This window comes from Neomonachus schauinslandi, chromosome 14 (assembly GCF_002201575.2).
Source record: "Neomonachus schauinslandi chromosome 14, ASM220157v2, whole genome shotgun sequence".
NCBI classification, from domain to species: Eukaryota; Metazoa; Chordata; class Mammalia; order Carnivora; family Phocidae; genus Neomonachus; species Neomonachus schauinslandi.
The window spans coordinates 75131121-75148340 of NC_058416.1; the positions used below are offsets into that span (position 1 = coordinate 75131121).

General features: G+C 43.6%; 1 protein-coding gene across 1 annotated transcript in view; it reads left to right on the plus strand.

The window, feature by feature from the left end:
- ACACB (acetyl-CoA carboxylase beta) overlaps positions 1 to 17220 on the plus strand; it is a 135396-nt gene that overhangs the window by 106440 nt on the left and 11736 nt on the right. The window contains exons 36-44 of the mRNA XM_021703590.1: positions 609 to 812; positions 1715 to 1870; positions 7459 to 7581; positions 7686 to 7955; positions 9128 to 9225; positions 10266 to 10386; positions 14626 to 14736; positions 15832 to 15975; positions 16589 to 16709. Coding sequence (XP_021559265.1) covers positions 609 to 812; positions 1715 to 1870; positions 7459 to 7581; positions 7686 to 7955; positions 9128 to 9225; positions 10266 to 10386; positions 14626 to 14736; positions 15832 to 15975; positions 16589 to 16709 — 1348 coding nt within the window. The remainder of the gene's footprint in view (positions 1 to 608; positions 813 to 1714; positions 1871 to 7458; positions 7582 to 7685; positions 7956 to 9127; positions 9226 to 10265; positions 10387 to 14625; positions 14737 to 15831; positions 15976 to 16588; positions 16710 to 17220) is intronic.

Here is a 17220-nt window from a genome sequence, read left to right on the forward strand (position 1 = left end):
AGCATGCTTCCCTTTTAGGACAACACGCATGCCCAAAGTGTCTTGTAAAACAAAATTTCATCCCTGGTTCCCGGCTCTTTTGGGGGACCAGGTGTGGGAGGGAAGGGGAAAGAGAACCATTCTCCCATGGCTGGTTCTTCATGAGCAGGCAGAGTTGATGCTGGTGATCCTGGGATGAAAGAAGTCCTGGGTCATCATCTTGGCCTCAGTGAGGTGCAGAGGGCCTGTGCTGATGCCCAACTCCACCAACCCATGTGTTCCCAGAAGAGAAAATGCAAACGTTTGAGCTACATGGTGGAGATAAAGATGATGTAATGTAGGCACACTAGCTCTGTTGCTTACCAGCCTCCGTTTCCTCATCTGTCACTGGGGTATAAAAATGCCAGCCTCTCTGAGTAATTATGAGGATGAAACGAGATAATGCTCTTGACATGCTTAGCATGGCAACTATGGTTATTATTGGCTAAATAGTTGTTGGATACATACTGTGTCCCAGGTATTTTGTGTTCAGTGTATGTCATCGTTCCTTTATTATCGGTGCTAGAACTATTTATTACAAGTGTGCACGGAATGGGCCCTGAGATTGGAATTGCTGTGATTTGGGGCAGATCGAGGAGTCCGTGCGTTCCATGGTTATGCGCTATGGCAGCAGGCTGTGGAAACTCCGCGTGCTGCAGGCTGAGGTCAAGATCAACATCCGCCAGACCACTGCCGGCTGTGCTGTTCCCATCCGCCTGTTCATCACCAATGAGTCGGGCTACTACTTGGACATCAGCCTCTACAAAGAAGTCACTGACTCCAGATCTGGAAATGTAAGGCTGGGTGGCTGTGGGGAGGCTGGTGGGGGGATGCCACAGAGATCCAAGTCAAAGCGGAGGCAGAGTAAATCTGCTCCCTAGAGCAAGACACAGACTAAAATGCTATTTGGTGGCTGTCATGCCTTGCTATACTGGATTGGGGTAGCTCCTCTGAGTTTACAATAAACATGTTAGCTTCTGAATCCCAGTTGTTCATTCCTCTGGGAAAGAGAATCAATCTCAAATTTAATCTATTTTAGGACCGTATTTGGGAAAAGATGTGGAATATTGTGGTTGATTATAATGCAACTCCCAGGTTGGTTCACTTAGGGAAATGGGTGTATTCTCCCCAAACATGTTTTAGAACAGATGTTTGTCCACTGAATCAAATATCCCGTTGACTTCCATTTTTAAATATATAACTCTTTAAATGATTAAAGACTCTCAGGAAGTTAGAAAAATAGTACAGAGGGGAAAAAAAGATACTGCAGAGAGTTCCCATGTACCCTTCACCCAACTTCCTCCAGTGATAACAACATAACCACGAGTCCTTGTCAAAACAGGAAATTGACATTGGTACAGTACTATTAACTCAAATGGGGACTTAATTCAGATCCAACCAGTTTTTATGCACTCATTTTGGTTGTGTGTGTGTGTGTATGTGTGTGTAAAGTACTATGATAGTCACATTTTTGGAGCTGTGCTCCCATACCTGCCACTGTCCCTTCTTGTTCTGGTTGCCCACAGTGGCAGAGAAAAGAAGATTAGCTCTCTGGGGCACTTACTTTGTCATGTGATGTGACATGCTTTGCTTCCTTCCACCACATTTTCATTGAGGAGAGTAGGATTAAATGGGACAAGACTACGCTTCTTTGAAAGTTCCCTCCTTCACTCTTTTTTTCTGTCTTTCTTTCCAGATCATGTTTCACTCCTTTGGCAACAAGCAGGGACCCCAGCACGGGATGCTGATCAACACTCCCTATGTCACCAAGGATCTGCTTCAGGCCAAGCGATTCCAGGCCCAGTCCCTAGGCACCACCTATGTCTACGACTTCCCGGAGATGTTCAGGCAGGCAAGTCCTGCAGCTTTGCTCTGGCACCACCCCGGTCCCCTTAGGGAGTCCACCAGCCCCTTACCCCCCATCCTTAGTTACTCTTCTGAAGACCCCAGTTGGAAGAATGAGGTCTTCATGGAAAAAAAGAAATCAATATTGGAAATGCCTTCCTAATATTTTTCCTAAAATGAACCCACTTTCCTCCCAATGATAAAAAGTAATATAATATAGAAACTTTGGAAACTAAAGGAGTATGGAAAAAAGAAAAAAGTGGCTCATAGTTCCATGTCCTAAAGACACATGGGCTTAATATTTTGATGTGTTTCTTTCTGGTCTTTTTTTTTTAGGATGTATTTATTTCAGAGAGAGAGAAAGAGCATGTGAGCAGGGGGGAGGGGCAGAGAGAGAATCTCAAGCAGATTTTGTGCTGAGTGCAGAGCCACATGTGGGGCTTGATCTCATGACGCTGAGATCATGACCTGAGCCAAAATCAAGAGTCAGACACTTAACCAACTAAGCCACCCAGGCATCCTTTCCTCTGGTCATTTTAATGCTCATTTAAGTTCCTGCCACATGCCTGGCTCCATTCTAAGGTTAGGTAGCCCGTGTGGAAGAGGGTAGAGTCATTCACTGCCTTTGAGGAATTTTTAGTCTACTTTTAATAAATAGTGTCTTGGGTTTTCCTGAATATTAAAGTATTCTACCTTTATGTAATCTATTCACCATTTTGATATAGTAACGTTTTAGTGTTTCCTTAAAGGATTGTTACTGTGCCTTTATTTTTTATGTAGTAGGGCCTTTCAGGGACACTGAACAGGCTGGCCCTGGTGACATGGATCTGCTTACATCCCTTCCATTGCCTTATAAATGATGTTCATGAACCCATGATCATGGACCTTCCCCTGTAGGCAGGAAAGCCTCAGTTCCCTTCAGGCATAGGAGAGGAAGAATGGTAGGAAAAGCTGCTGTTTGCAGTCACTCAGGCTTGGTCTTAAATTCTGGATCTGTCCTTTGCTTTCTGTGTATCCTTGGGCAAGTTCCTTCACCTCTCTGGGCTAGTTTCCTCCTCTGTAAAGTGAGGATAATAATAGTACCTGCTCTGCAAAGTTAATTGTGAGGAATATATGTAAAGTATTCATAATTAAGTAGGTGCTTAATTAAAGTAGGTGCTTAATTAAATTAAACTTGTATGATTAAGAAGATCATTTATCCTTTTGCCTTTGACCTCAAGGGCCGTAGAATAAGAAAAAGACAAATCAGGAGCAAATCCATCCCTTTTCTTTTACATAAAGAAACAGAATATTATGGACAATGCATAAATTTGAAAACTTAGACCAAAAGAAAATTTCCAAGAAAAATATGTCTTATCAAAACTGACTCAGGAAGGGACGCCTGGGTGGCTCAGTCGGTTAAGCGTCTGCCTTCAGCTCAGGTCATGATCCCAGGGTCCTGGGATCAAGTCCCGCATCGGGCTCCCTGCTCTGCAGGGAGCCTGCTTCTCCCTCTGCCTCTGTCTCTCTCTCTGTCTCTCATGAATAAATAAATAAAATCTTTAAAAAAAAAAAAAAACTGACTCAGGAAGAAATAGAAAATGTAAATAGATTATTAGCATTAATGAAATTGAATACTAGTTCAAAAAGTCTATCCACTACAATTGGGTGCAGATGGCTTTACAATTTCTATCTAGCCCTCAAAGAGCAGATAATTCCCTTTGTGTACAAATTGTTTTTTGTTTTTTTTTTATTTATTTATTTGACAGAGAGAGACACAGCAAGAGAGGGAACACAAGCAGGGGGAGTGGGAGAGGGAGAGGGAGAAGCAGGCCACCCACCGAGCAAGGAACCCGATGTGGGTCTCGATCCCAGAACCCTGGGACCATGACCTGAGCCAGAGGCAGACGCTTAACAACCAAGCCACCCAGGTGCCCCACAAATTGTTTAGAGAGTAGAAAAAAAAACAAAGGGAACGCTTCTTCACTTGTTTTGTCAGGTTATTATTACCCTAGTATGAATCCCATGTTAGAACATTAGGAGAAGGAAAATTGGTTGTCTCATTTATGAATATGGACACAAAAATCATAAATAAAATATTAGTAAATGAAATCCAGTAATGATTTTCCTTAAATTGGACTAAGTAGGTTTTATCCTGTAACTGCTTATATGATTTGATATTAGGAAGTCTATTAATACTAGACTAATATTAGTCTACCATACTAATAGATTAAGAAAAAATTTAAATTTTTCAATAGATGCAAAAAAAACTAATTGAGAAGATAATATCTGTTAATAGTAAAAACTTTTAATAAACTAAGAATAGAAGGGAATTCATCTTGATAAAAGATGTTAATCTAAAACTAATAGCACCTAATGGTGAAATGTTAGAAAGACAGATACAGGATAGATATATCCATTATTACCATATGTATTCAACATTTTTTTTATTGGCATTTCTGGCCAATGCAATAAGACAAGAAAAATAAATAAAAGGCATAAAGACTGAAATGCAAAAGAAAACAAAATGGTGTTTTTGCAGATGATATAAATGTCTATATAAGAAATGCAAGAATCTATAGCACCAATGAAATAATACAGAAAGATTGCTAGATACAAGACCAGTATACAAAACTGCATTGTCATAGATCAGCAGAAATTGTAAAATGTAGTTGGAAAAAAATAGTGTTTACAACATTAAGATCAACTATAAGGTTACTTGTGAATAAATCAAAAAACATACAAAACCTTTATGGAGGAAATTTTTAAATTTTCTTGAAACACTGTAAGCCTAAATAAGTGGAGGGGTATATCATGCTCATGAAGGATGGGAAGATTCAATATTGTAAAGCTATTAGTTCGCCCAAATCAATACATTCAGTATAATTCCAGAGTTTTTTGGTGAAACTTAAAAATTCATATGGAGAAGCAAAAGCTTGTGAACAGCAAAAATAATATTGAAAAAGAACAAAGTCAAGAGGACTCGTCTTAGCCAGTGTTATTACTTGTTTTAAAGTAGCAGTACTTACTACAGTGTATTGTTGTAATAGAGCTAGATGAGCAGACCAGTAGAACAACACAGAGCCTGGTGCCTGGGTGGCTCAGTTGGTTTAGTGTGCGCCTTCAGCTCAGGGTATGATCCCAGGGTCCTGGGATCAAATCCTGCATTGGGCCCTCTGCTCGGCAGGGAGTCAGCTTCTCCCTCTCCCTCTACCCCTCCCCCTGCTCGTGCTCTCTCTCTCTCTGAAATAAATAAATAAAATCTAAAAAAAAAAAAAAGAACAGCACAGAGCCTAAAATCAGACCCACTCATAAGCAGAGCCTTGACAGAATGCAGAGGTGGGATTATGAATCAAGGCATTAAACTTCACTAAAAGGTACAGTAGTCCCCTATTATCCATGGCTTTGCTTTCCATAGTTTCATTACCTGTGGTCAGCTGTGATCTGGAAGCAGACGATCCTCCTTCTGATGTATGCTCAGAAGTTCAGTGTTAGCCTAACGCTACGTCACAATGCCTACATCATGCCCCTCACTTTATCTCATCACGTAGGCATTTGATCATCTCACATCATCATAAGAAGGGTGAGTTTAGTACAGTAAGACATTTTGAGAGAGACCATGTTCACATGGTTTTTTACAGTTTTTATATAGCTTTACAGTTTTTATATAGTTTTATAGTTTTTTATATAGTTTTATCATAGTATATTGTTATAATTGTTCTTTTATTATTATTATTTTACTAGGCCTAATTTATAAATTAAACTTTATCATAGGTATGTATGTATCAAAAAAAACATAGTATGTATAGGGTTCAGTACTGTCAGAGTTTCAGGCATCCATGGGCTGTCTCGGAGCATTTCCCCCATGGATAAGGGAGGACTTAATTGGAAAAAGTAAGTTTTGATTTCTACCTTATCTAGTTTACAGAAATAAATTTCAAGAGGATTAAAGTCACTTGGAGTTAGTTGAAAGCTTCAACTGTACAGGAAATGACCCATAAACTTGACTATATTAACATTTTGAAGTTCTTTATGCAAAAAATGAAAGATGAGCCCCAGATGGGGAGAATAGTTTCAGGGCCTGTTACCAGCAAGGGATTACAACTAGATTATCTAAAGAGCACTAATAAATCAATTAGAAAAAAACAGAGCTATAAAAAATATGGGCAGGAGTTATAAACAGGAAGAAATTGGCAAAAAAGAAACTCACATGGTCAATAAACATATTCAAAGGCTCTCACCTTACTGATAATCAGTGAAGTACAGCTTAAAACCACAATATAATTTCGTACCCAGCAGATGGATAAACATGAAAATACTTGACAAAACTAAGTATTGTGAAGCATATGGAGAAAAGGAGTTCTTATACTTTCCTCCTGGGACTGTAAAGGATTTTGAAAAATGAGAGAGCAATTTGATAATAGTGAGTAAACTTGAAGCTTCACAAACCCTGTGATCCAGCGATTCCAGTCCTAGGTATTCACCTGATGAGACTCTCATCCATGTTTATAAGAAGAGACCACCAGGATCTCATTACAGGGGCGCCTGGGTGGCTCAGTTGGTTAAATGTCTGACTTCAGCTCAGGTCACAAACTCAGGGTCCTGGGATTGAGCCCCACGTCAGGCTCCACATTAAGCAAGAAATCTGCTTGTCCCTCTTCCCCCACTCGTGCTCTCTCTTTCTCTCTCAAATAAATAAATAAAATCTTTAAAAAAAAAAGAATGCTTATTACAGCCTTGTCGTTAATACTGTAGGATTGGAAGCAGCCTAAATGTTCCTTAAAAAGGGTTATGAATAGGTAAGTTGTGATCTACTCACACCATGGAAACTGAATAGCAGAGAAAATGAATGAAATAGAGTTAAATTTCTCAATATGGATAAATCTCTCAAACATATGGGGGAGCCAGAGGGGTCAGATACAGAAGGGTGCGTCCATCGCAAGACCATTTATTTAAAGTTTAAGTCCTGCGGGGGCGCCTGGCTGGCTCAGTTGGAAGAACATGGCACTCTTGGTCTTGTGGTACGTGGGTACCCACGTGGGGTGTAGAGATTGCTTAAAAATAAAATCTAAAAAAAAATAAGTTTAAGTCATGTCTCTACATCCCACGTGGGGCTCGAACGCACAACCCCGTGACCAAGAGTCGCATGTTCTTCCAACTGAGCCAGCCAGGCGCCCCCATGTGTTTAAAATGTATGCCTATATAAATGAAAGGCATAAAAACATACACAGGACTAGTAGACACTAAATTCAAGACAATGGTTATCTGGGGTTGGGGAGGGGGATACACCAGGGGCTTCAACTGCATTTTTCTTATTCCTTTAAAAAAAACTGGGGGCACCTGAGTGGCTCAGTCGTTAAGTGCCTGCCTTCGGCTCAGGTCATGATCCCAGGGTCCTGGGATCGAGCCCCGCATCGAGCTCCCTGCTCAGCGGGCAGCCTGCTTCTCTCAATCCCAGGACCCTGGGATCATGACCTGAGCCGAAGGCAGACGCTTAACCGACTGAGCCACCCTCAGGAGCCCCATCAATAGTTCATAATTTAAAGAGAGAAAGAACTAGAAAATGTGCCTCCCTAATGAGGACTTCAGGTTTTCTCTTTCTTTCCCCATCCCCAGGCTCTCTTTAAAGTGTGGGGCACCCCGGACAAGTACCCCAAAGACATCCTGACATACACTGAACTTGTGCTGGACCCTCAGGGCCAGCTAGTAGAGATGAACCGCCTTCCTGGAGGAAATGAGGTAAGAACTCAACGGAACCCGGCCCCTGGCTAGAATCGCCCTTTCAAAGAACATCCCCCTGAAGCAACAAACCGTTTTTCCTTGTGCGTTTCTCTCCTCGGCAGGTGGGCATGGTGGCCTTCAAAATGAGGTTCAAGACCCCAGAGTATCCAGAAGGGCGGAACGTGATCGTCATCAGCAATGACATCACGTTCCGCATTGGATCCTTTGGCATGGGAGAAGACCTCCTGTACCTGCGGGCGTCGGAGATGGCCCGGGCAGAGGGTATCCCCAAAATCTATCTCGCAGCCAACAGTGGGGCCTGTATTGGCCTTGCAGAAGAGGTCAAGCACATCTTCCAGGTGGCTTGGGTGGACCCAGAAGACCCCCACAAAGTACGTCCCCAAACCAGCATGGTGGTGTGATGCCCCCCAGTGGGGGTGATAGCGCCTACAAGCGGGGGGCAGGGCGGAAAGAATCTTCGTGCCCTTTGTGTATAAAGCACAGATATACACGAACAGCACATAAGAGGCATACAGTAGACTGGTCTTAAAATTTCATTGGGAGGGAGTGGTGGTTAGAAAAAAAAGTGTCTGGAAAGGTGCCTGAGGGGAATAATAATGAAGAGAAGTTTGTACACACTGAGCTCATATATCCAGCGTACACTGCGGCGGCGTACACTGAGGAGGCAAAGGTGAATAAGACACAGTTTCTGGCCTCAGAGAATTCTCCGAAATCATCCAGGAGATGTGGAGACACTAGCCACAATAAAACACGTGAAGAACGAGAGAAAAGGTCATATTTTATGATGTGGAAAGGCAGGGGACAGAGATTTTCTGCAGTTAGAGCATGCAGTCTCTAGGTAGTGATATTGCCCCCGCCAAAGAGGGCAAGAATTATTATTTTTTTTTAATTTTGAGGTTTTTCTTTTTATCTTATTTTATTTTATTTATTTATTTGAGAAAGAGAGAGAGTACATGAGAGGGGAGAGGGTCAGAGGGAGAAGCAGGCTCCCCGCCGAGCCAGGAGCCCGATGCGGGACTCGATCCCGGGACTCCAGGATCATGACCTGAGCCGAAGGCAGCCGCCCAACCAACTGAGCCACCCAGGCACCCAAGAATTATTCTTTTCATGTAAAAAGCATATATACATATGTGCACACACATGCATATACACACACGTGTATACGTAATACATACATACACATAGTACATAAACTATAGAATACAGTTTCGTGGAGGGAGCTGGCAAAATGGAAACAAGTCAGAACAGACCCCTTAGGGGAGCAGGGATGGAAAGGTGATTGAGGAACTGATTCGGAGCAGGAAAAACGGGAGATCGTGTGTAAGGATGAGTGGAAGGCTCTTGGCACCGATCAGACCTTCAGTTTGTAGCTGTTACTGATATGGAATTAACGTCCGACATGTTAACTGTGCTGTTAACACATTGTTAACTCGTTACTAACATCCGCCCCTACAGGGTTAACATTTTTTTTCAAAAACAGCGCTGTCTAGTGCAGGGGACTGGATTCATAGCTTCACTGGTGTCTTTTTTTTTTTTTTTTAAGGGATTTAAATACTTGTACCTAACGCCCCAAGACTACACCACAATCAGCTCCCTGAACTCTGTCCATTGTAAACACATCGAGGAAGACGGAGAATCCAGGTAAGTAATTTATCATGTAGCTCCTTTGTTTTGCCTCGGGTCGATTTCAGCTACTAATGGGCAGTTCCTCCCTTTGCCTCCGGGCTTGTGGGTGATGTTTTCAAATGGGGTGGTGGTATTTGTACAGTGGGACCCCTGAGCCTTCTGGACATTGATGACTAAGACAGCTGGGGCTTTCTTCAGGGTGAGCCCATCCTTGCCATCCCAAAGTGAGTCGTGGCTTTCACAAAAATAGTACCTCACACAGGAAGAATTAGATTGGATTGCCATGGTGTCCCTGGAGCTGCAAGCTCAGATTTAGGACCAAATTAGCCTAGCTGATGCAGCAGCGATTTGGCAAGCTGGGAAAGTGTAGGCAGGGCAGGGGTCTGCTCCGTGAGGAAGTCTAAGCCTACCAACTCTCTTTTCTAGGGGATGCTGTGGGTTTGTTTGTTTTTTTTTTTTAAATGAAGTTGACAAAATCAGAAATTACCAGGCTAGGTTTTCTGGAACATTAGTTGGTGATATGTTGTGGGCGGTGGTGGAGAACCATTTCCATAGTCAAGTAAGTTGAGAAACCCTGGGTTTAAATAGGATCTAACAAGAGTCTTTACTGCAGACCTTGTCAGAACCTTTACTGCTGCGGTGCCTTGTGAATCTCTAACAGGGGTTAGGCCGTACAGTGTCTCACACTCCTGTGGCCGTAGAATCTTGAGTGATTGATTGTGAATTTCCCCATCTCTCTGTAGACCAAACTCTATTCTAGATTGTTTATGGAGGCATGTAGGGTGGGGGTGACATTTCATTAGGACAGCCTCCAAATAAGCTGACATCTTCGGTGGGAAGGGTGATAATTATGGATGCTGCACTTGCCCTTCTAGAAACTTCAGGGTCAATTGTGAGGGTCTTAGACCCCTGCTTTCATTTCACCTCTGGCTGCTTTACCACCTTCTATTCCCTCACCTTGCTTGTCCCTCCTGCCCTGGGTCCTGGGAAAGCGCATCAGCTTTGAATTTTTCTGGGCTAGAGCTCGGTCTTGAACCCGTGTTTGGTTCCTGAAGGTATGTCATCACGGATATCATCGGGAAGGACAGTGGTGTGGGCGTAGAGAATCTCAGGGGCTCCGGCATGATTGCGGGGGAGTCCTCCCTGGCTTATGAAGAGATTGTCACCATCAGCTTGGTGAGTCTCCTATTTTATTTCCTTTTCAACTTTCTCTCATGGAATCTTTAAAGTGGTCACAGAAGGAAGGAGCCCCATGTGCTCGTCATGCAGCTCCGGTGATTATCAACATGTAGCCATTCCTGCGTCCTTGGTCCCTCGGCTCTCCTGTTTGGGGATAATTTTTTTTTTAAGATTTATTTATTTATTTTAGAGAGAGGGAGAGAGAGAAAGAGAGAGCGCAGGAGGGCAGGGGCGGAGGGAGAAGGAGAGAGAAACTCAAGTGGACTCCGCGCTGAGCGCCAACGCTGACATGAGGCTCAATCTCATGACCGAGATCACGACGTGAGCTGAAACCGAGAGTCGGACACTTAACTGACTACGCCACCCAGGTGCCCCTCTTTGTGGATATTTTAAAGCAAGTCCCCTGTCCTGTCTTACCATCTGTGGATGCCGCAGTGTGGATCTTTACTAGATAAAGACCCCCCCACACACCGCTTTTTTACAGAATCATAGTACTATTATTACACCTATCAACATCAGTGGCAATTCTTTAATATCCTTGAAACCTGCTTCACAGTTATATTTAACAATTATTGGAAAATGTATCTTTTTTTTTTTTTAAAGATTTTATTTATTTATTCATAAGAGACAGAGAGAGAGAGAGGCAGGCTCCCCGCTGAGCAGGGAGCCCGATGCGGGACTCGATCCCAGGACCCCGGGATCATGACCTGAGCCAAAGGCAGATGCTTAACCATCTGAGCCACCCAGGCACCTGGAAAATGTATCTTTTTATAGTTGATGTGTTTGAATCATGGTCCTATCTCCTCTTACTTAAAAGATACTGAATATTTACACTAATACCAATGCAGCAGAAAAAGAAATCAAGGAATGGATCCCATTCGCAATTGCACCAAAGACAATAAGATACCTAGGAATGAACCTAAGTAAAGAGGTAAAAAGATCTGTGCTCTGAAAACTATACAACACTTAGGAAAGAAATTGAAGAGGACACAAAGAAATGGAAAAGCATTCCATGCTCATGGATTAAAAGTACGAACATTGTTAAAATGTCTATACTACTCAAAGCAATCTACACATTTAATGCAATCCCTATCAAAATACTACCAGCATTTTTCACAGAGTTAGAACAAACAGTCCTAAAATCTGTAAAGACCCTGAATAGCAAAAGCAATCCTGAAAAAGAAAAACAAAACTGGAGGCATCACGATTCCAGATTTCAAGCTCTTATTACAAAGCTGTAGTCATCTGGACAGTCTGGTACTGGCAGAAAAACGGACACAGAGATCAATGGAACAGAATAAAGAACCCAGAAATGGGCCCGCAACTTGTCAACAAATCTTTGACAAAGCGGGAAAGAATATCCGATGGAAAAAAGACAGTCTCTTGAACAAATCGTACTGGGAAAACTAGACAGCCACATGCAAAAGAATGAAACTGGACCACTTTCTCACACCATACACAAAAATAAATTCAAGGGGCGCCTGGGTGGCTCAGTTGGTTAAGCGACTGCCTTCGGCTCAGGTCATGATCCTGGAGTCCCGGGATCGAGTCCCACATCGGGCTCCCTGCTCGGCGGGGGGTCTGCTTCTCCCTCTGATCCTCTTCCCTCTCATGCTCTCTGTCTCTCATTCTTTCTCTCTCAAATAAATAAATAAAATCTTTAAAAAAAAATAAATAAACACATGAGACCAAACATTTAAGATATGCACATTAAAAAAAATTTAATTAATTAAAAAAATAAATTCAAAATGGATGAAAGACCTAAATGTGAGACAGGAAACCATCAAAATCCTAGAGGAGAACACAGGCAGCAACCTCTTTGACTTCGGCTGCAGCAACTTCTTACTAGACATGTCGCCGGAGGCAAGGGAAACAAAAGCAAAAATGAACTATTGGGACTTCATCAAGATAAAAAGCTTCTGCACAGTGAAGAAAACAATCAACAAAACTAAAAGGCAGCCTACAGAATGGGAGAAGGTATTTGCAAACAACATACCTGGTAAAAGGTATCTTTATGTATAAAGAACTTACCAAGTTCAACACCCAAAAAACAAATAATCCAGTTAAGAAAGGGCAGAAGACATGAATAGACACTTTTCCAAAGAAGACATCCAAATGGCCAACAGGCACATGAAAAGATGTTCAACATCACTCATCATCAGAGAAATGCAAATCAAAACCATGATGAGATACCACCTCACACCTGTCAGGAGGGCTAAAATCAACACAAGGAACAGGTGTTGGCGAGGATGTGGAGAAAGGGGGACCCTCTTGCACTGTTGGTGGGAATGCAAACTGGTGCAGCCACTTTGGAACAGTTTGGAGTGTCCTCAAAAAGTTAAAACTAGAGCTACCCTATGACCCAGCAACTGCATTACAAGGTATTTACCCAAAGAAGACAAAAATACAGATTCGAAGGGGCACATGCACCCAATGTTTATAGCAGCATTATCAACAATAGTCAAGCTATGGAAAGAGCCCAAATGTCCATTGACTGATGAGTGGATAAAGAAGATGTGGTGTATTTATACAATGGAATATTACTCGGCCATCAAAAAGAATCTTGCCATTTGCAATGACGTGGATGGAGCCAGAGAGTATAATGCTAAGCGAAATAAGTTAGAGAAAGACAAATACCGTATGATCTCACTCGTGTAATTTAAGAAAGAAAACAGATGAACATATGGGAAGGGGGAAAAGAAAAAGAAGAGAGAGGGAAACAAACCATAGAGACTCTTAATGATAGAGAACAAACTAAGAGTTGATGGAGGGAAGTGGTGGGGGATGGGCTAGATGGGGGATGGGGATTACGGAGGGCACTTGTTATGATGAGCACTGGGTGTTGTGTTGTATGTAAGTGATGAATCACTGAATTCTACTCCGGAAACCAACATTGCACTATATGTTAACTAACTAGAATTTAAATTAAAAAAAAAAAAAGAACTGAGTATTTAGCAGAATTTTTATCTGATTTTAATTGGTACTAAAGGAATATCTCCCCCCTCCCTCCCTTGGCCTTTTCAGAAATATTTGCTGTTTCTAGTAGTACTATTACCCTTTCATGGTAAACTGTCATTCGAGACCTTATCTTTACATTCAGTGTTGGATCATCAGTTTCCGAGGTGGAAAATGCTGGCCATGGGTGTCTTCCTTAGGCTTGTTTTCTAGATATCATTTATATATATTTCAAAATAAAAAATATATACCTTTAGATATATATATATAAATAATTTATATATTGTATATTTTTATATATTCCAAAAATCATATTTTTATTTTAATATCTATAAAGATATGTTTATTTTTATATATTCCAAAATAGATGTTTTATCTGTATCATATATAATTATTATATATGGTACATATATATAATTTTGAAATAGTTTACGAGTATTATTTATTATATATTATAATTATATGTATCATAATATATATTATATGTATCCTATATAATATATGATACATATTTTAATTAAATGTATCATGTACATATCATAATTACACATGATATGCAATGATACATATATATATAATTTTGAAATAGTTTAAGACCCACCAGAAGTTACAAGACAGTGTAGAGAGGTCCCCTGTCCCCCTCACTCAGCTTCCCCCATGACGGCATCCTACGTAACCATAGTACATTAGCAAGACCAAGACGTTGACATTGGCGCAGTGCCCTTACCTCGGTAGCGACCTTACTCCAATTTCACGTTTCGCCCCAGTTCCTAGATGTCCTTTGGTTGTGTGCGAGGCTGCCGTGGCTCAGAAGAGCTACATATAAGAGCTAGGCCTTGGGGGCGCCTGGGTGGCTCAGTTGGTTAAGCGACTGCCTTCAGCTCAGGTCATGATCCTGGAGTCCCTGGATCGAGTCCCGCATCGGGCTCCCTGCTCGGCAGGGAGTCTGCTTCTCCCTCTGACCCTCCTCCCTCTCATGCTCTCTGTCTCTCATTCTCTCTCTTGCAAATAAATAAAAAAATCTTAAAAAGAAAAAAAAAAGAGCTAGGCCTTGGATGAAGCAAGAACCAGAACATTCTGTGTCTGTTGTCTGTCCTCACCACACTCTTCTTTGTTCACCACATTCTTTCTGGAAGCCAGGGTCCGGTGAGCCCGAAGACCTGGCTTGTGCCCGTAGTGGTTGGTCACCAGTCAGGTTGCCGGTGGCCCCACTGTAGCTTCCACATGCCCCGTGGGTTCCTGGCCTGCCTCGGGAATTCAAAGGGGCCCCTGTCTCTGCAGGTGACCTGCCGAGCCGTGGGGATCGGGGCCTACTTGGTGAGGCTGGGCCAGCGAGTGATCCAGGTGGAAAACTCTCACATCATCCTGACGGGAGCTGGCGCTCTCAACAAGGTGACCGCGGAGGAGCTTGGGGCGGGGGGAAGGGGGCCGCCATGGGGGGGGCTGGGACTCACTCTAACATTCCCATGTCCCCTGATGGGGCAGTTTTCTCAGGATGAAACCAGTGTCCTTCCTACTGACGTCTTCTAGCTCTTTTTCCAATGTGCACTTATCTGAGTGTCTTCTGAGCCGAAAAAAATTATTTTATTTTATTTTTTTCAAGATTTTATTTATTTGAGAGAGAGAGAGAGAGCGAGCCCTAGCAGGGGGAGGGACAGCGGGAGAGGGAGAAGCAGACTCCCTGCTAAGCAAGGAGCCTGACGCAGGCCTCGATCCCAGGACCCTGGGATCATGACCTGAGCCGAAGGCAGCCGCTTAACCGACTGAGCCACCCAGGCGCCCTGAGCCAAAAAAATTTAAAAAAATATATTAGGCTCTTGTGGTAGAACTCTCTTGTGTACTGACATTTAAGTGTTTAAAAATTATTAACATGGCATTACATATTGCAGAAAATTGGAAAGAGACGCACCCCGCCCCCTGTAATTTGGCTCCTACTAAAATTTTGCTGTATTTCCTTCTTGTCTTCTCTCTACCTGACTCCGGGTAAATGTAGAGTTTGGTATTCTACTGTTTTCACTGTATTAAAACATATGCCCACGTGGCCATAAAGCCTCCGTGATATAATGTCTGCTAGAATCCCACTGAAGTTCTCAAAGTCTGCTCCCTGGACCAGCAGCATCAGCCTCACCGGGGAACCTGTTAGGAATGCAGATTCTCAGGCCTCGGTGCCAACCTGCCGAATCAGAAACATGGGGTGGGGTTTCTTTTTTTGAGAAGACCAAAGTCATCTGGTGGGCGCGCTGGCTCTCACATTGGGCTGCACATTGGAATTACCTAGGAATTGAAGGAAAAAATACTGATGCCGTGCCCCAGCCCCAAAGATTCTGCTGTAATGGATCTGGGTGCAGCCTGGGCAGCAGGACTTTTGAGAGCTCCCAGGTCATTGCAGTATGCAGGTGGAGGACCACAGAGGGAGATGATTTCCAAACGGATGGGAGGGGCCTGAGCCGGAGGGGGCGCCTTGCTAAGCAGGCCATGTCAAAGCAGGTCCTAGGCAGAGAGGTTTATACCTCCAACAACCAGCTGGGCGGCGTGCAGATCATGCATTACAACGGCGTGTCCCACATCACCGTGCCAGATGACTTCGAGGGCGTTTACACCATCCTGGAGTGGCTGTCCTACATGCCAAAGGTGCGGTACCCCCCTGCGGCTTCGAGTCAGGAAGACGCTGTGATCAGGTTCATTTGCTGGGTAACATGGGAGTTTGGCAAACAGGGAGCTCTGTCACTGTGGCGAGGGTTAATTGAGGGTTAATTTTTCTTTACTCCTCCCTCCTTCCCTCTCTGACACCCAGCCCTGTACTGGCTGTTGTTCGCTTTTTTTTTTTTTTTTTTTTTTAATGCCACTGTATGGATGTCTTTGGAAAGGGATGGCGTTGCCTCTCATCAGAAGACATAACACTGAACAGTAGAGACTCCTGGAGCTTTGCAGCCAGGCTGGATTTGCTTCCTGGCTCCCTCCTCCCTAGCAGGGAGACCTTGGGCCAGTCTCTTAATCTTTCTGAGCCTCAGTTTCCTCATCGGTGAAATGGGAATCACAAGAGCACATACCCCAGGCTGTTACCCTCATGATTCAGGGCAATGATGTTGAGAGCCCAGCACTAAATGCTACTCATCCTGGTAATGACTGGCTAGTTCGGCCTGGGCTCTGCTGCGTAACCAGGCATAATCGTGGTCGGAGGAGAGAAGCAGATCGCAGGCATCACTGACAAGCACAAGGAGACAGAGTTGGTTTCCTTTTCTAGGATAATCACAGCCCACTCCCCATCATCACACCCACGGACCCCATTGACAGAGAAGTTGGATTCTTCCCGACCAGGGCTCCCTATGACCCCCGGTGGCTGCTTGCAGGAAGGCCTCACCCCAGTAAGTTCTAAAGTGCTTTGCCTGAGACCTGGCTCTTGGGTTTCTTTCCTGCACCTGGGACAAAGGAACACTCAGAGAGAAGCAGGGATCCTGGGCCACGTGTCCCAGAGGGGTGCGCCTGAGATCCCATGTGCAGGGAGCGGAGGGAGCGGGGTTTTTTCCTCTGTGCTTCTCCTGAGCTGTTAACCAAGAAGAGGTGGAAACAGCCTCTGGTTTCTGGGGGTGGTAAATGGAGGGGGAGTGCGACACAGTACATGGCCTCCCTCCCCCAAACCGCCCCATGGTTACAGAGTGGACAATACAGACATCAGAGTGTTCAAGAGAAGACTACTCCCCCTTCTCCCTCTTTCTTTCTGGCTCTCTGTTTGGCTCTCTTTACTAAGGTAGCCCTCCAGGGGTTCACCCGGGACGGACGACCTAGCCTCTTCTTACACGTAGAGATGGGCACACTTCCGCTTGCACACACACATTCTCTCTGTCCCTCCCTCTCTCTGAAAGGGGCCAGTTTGTC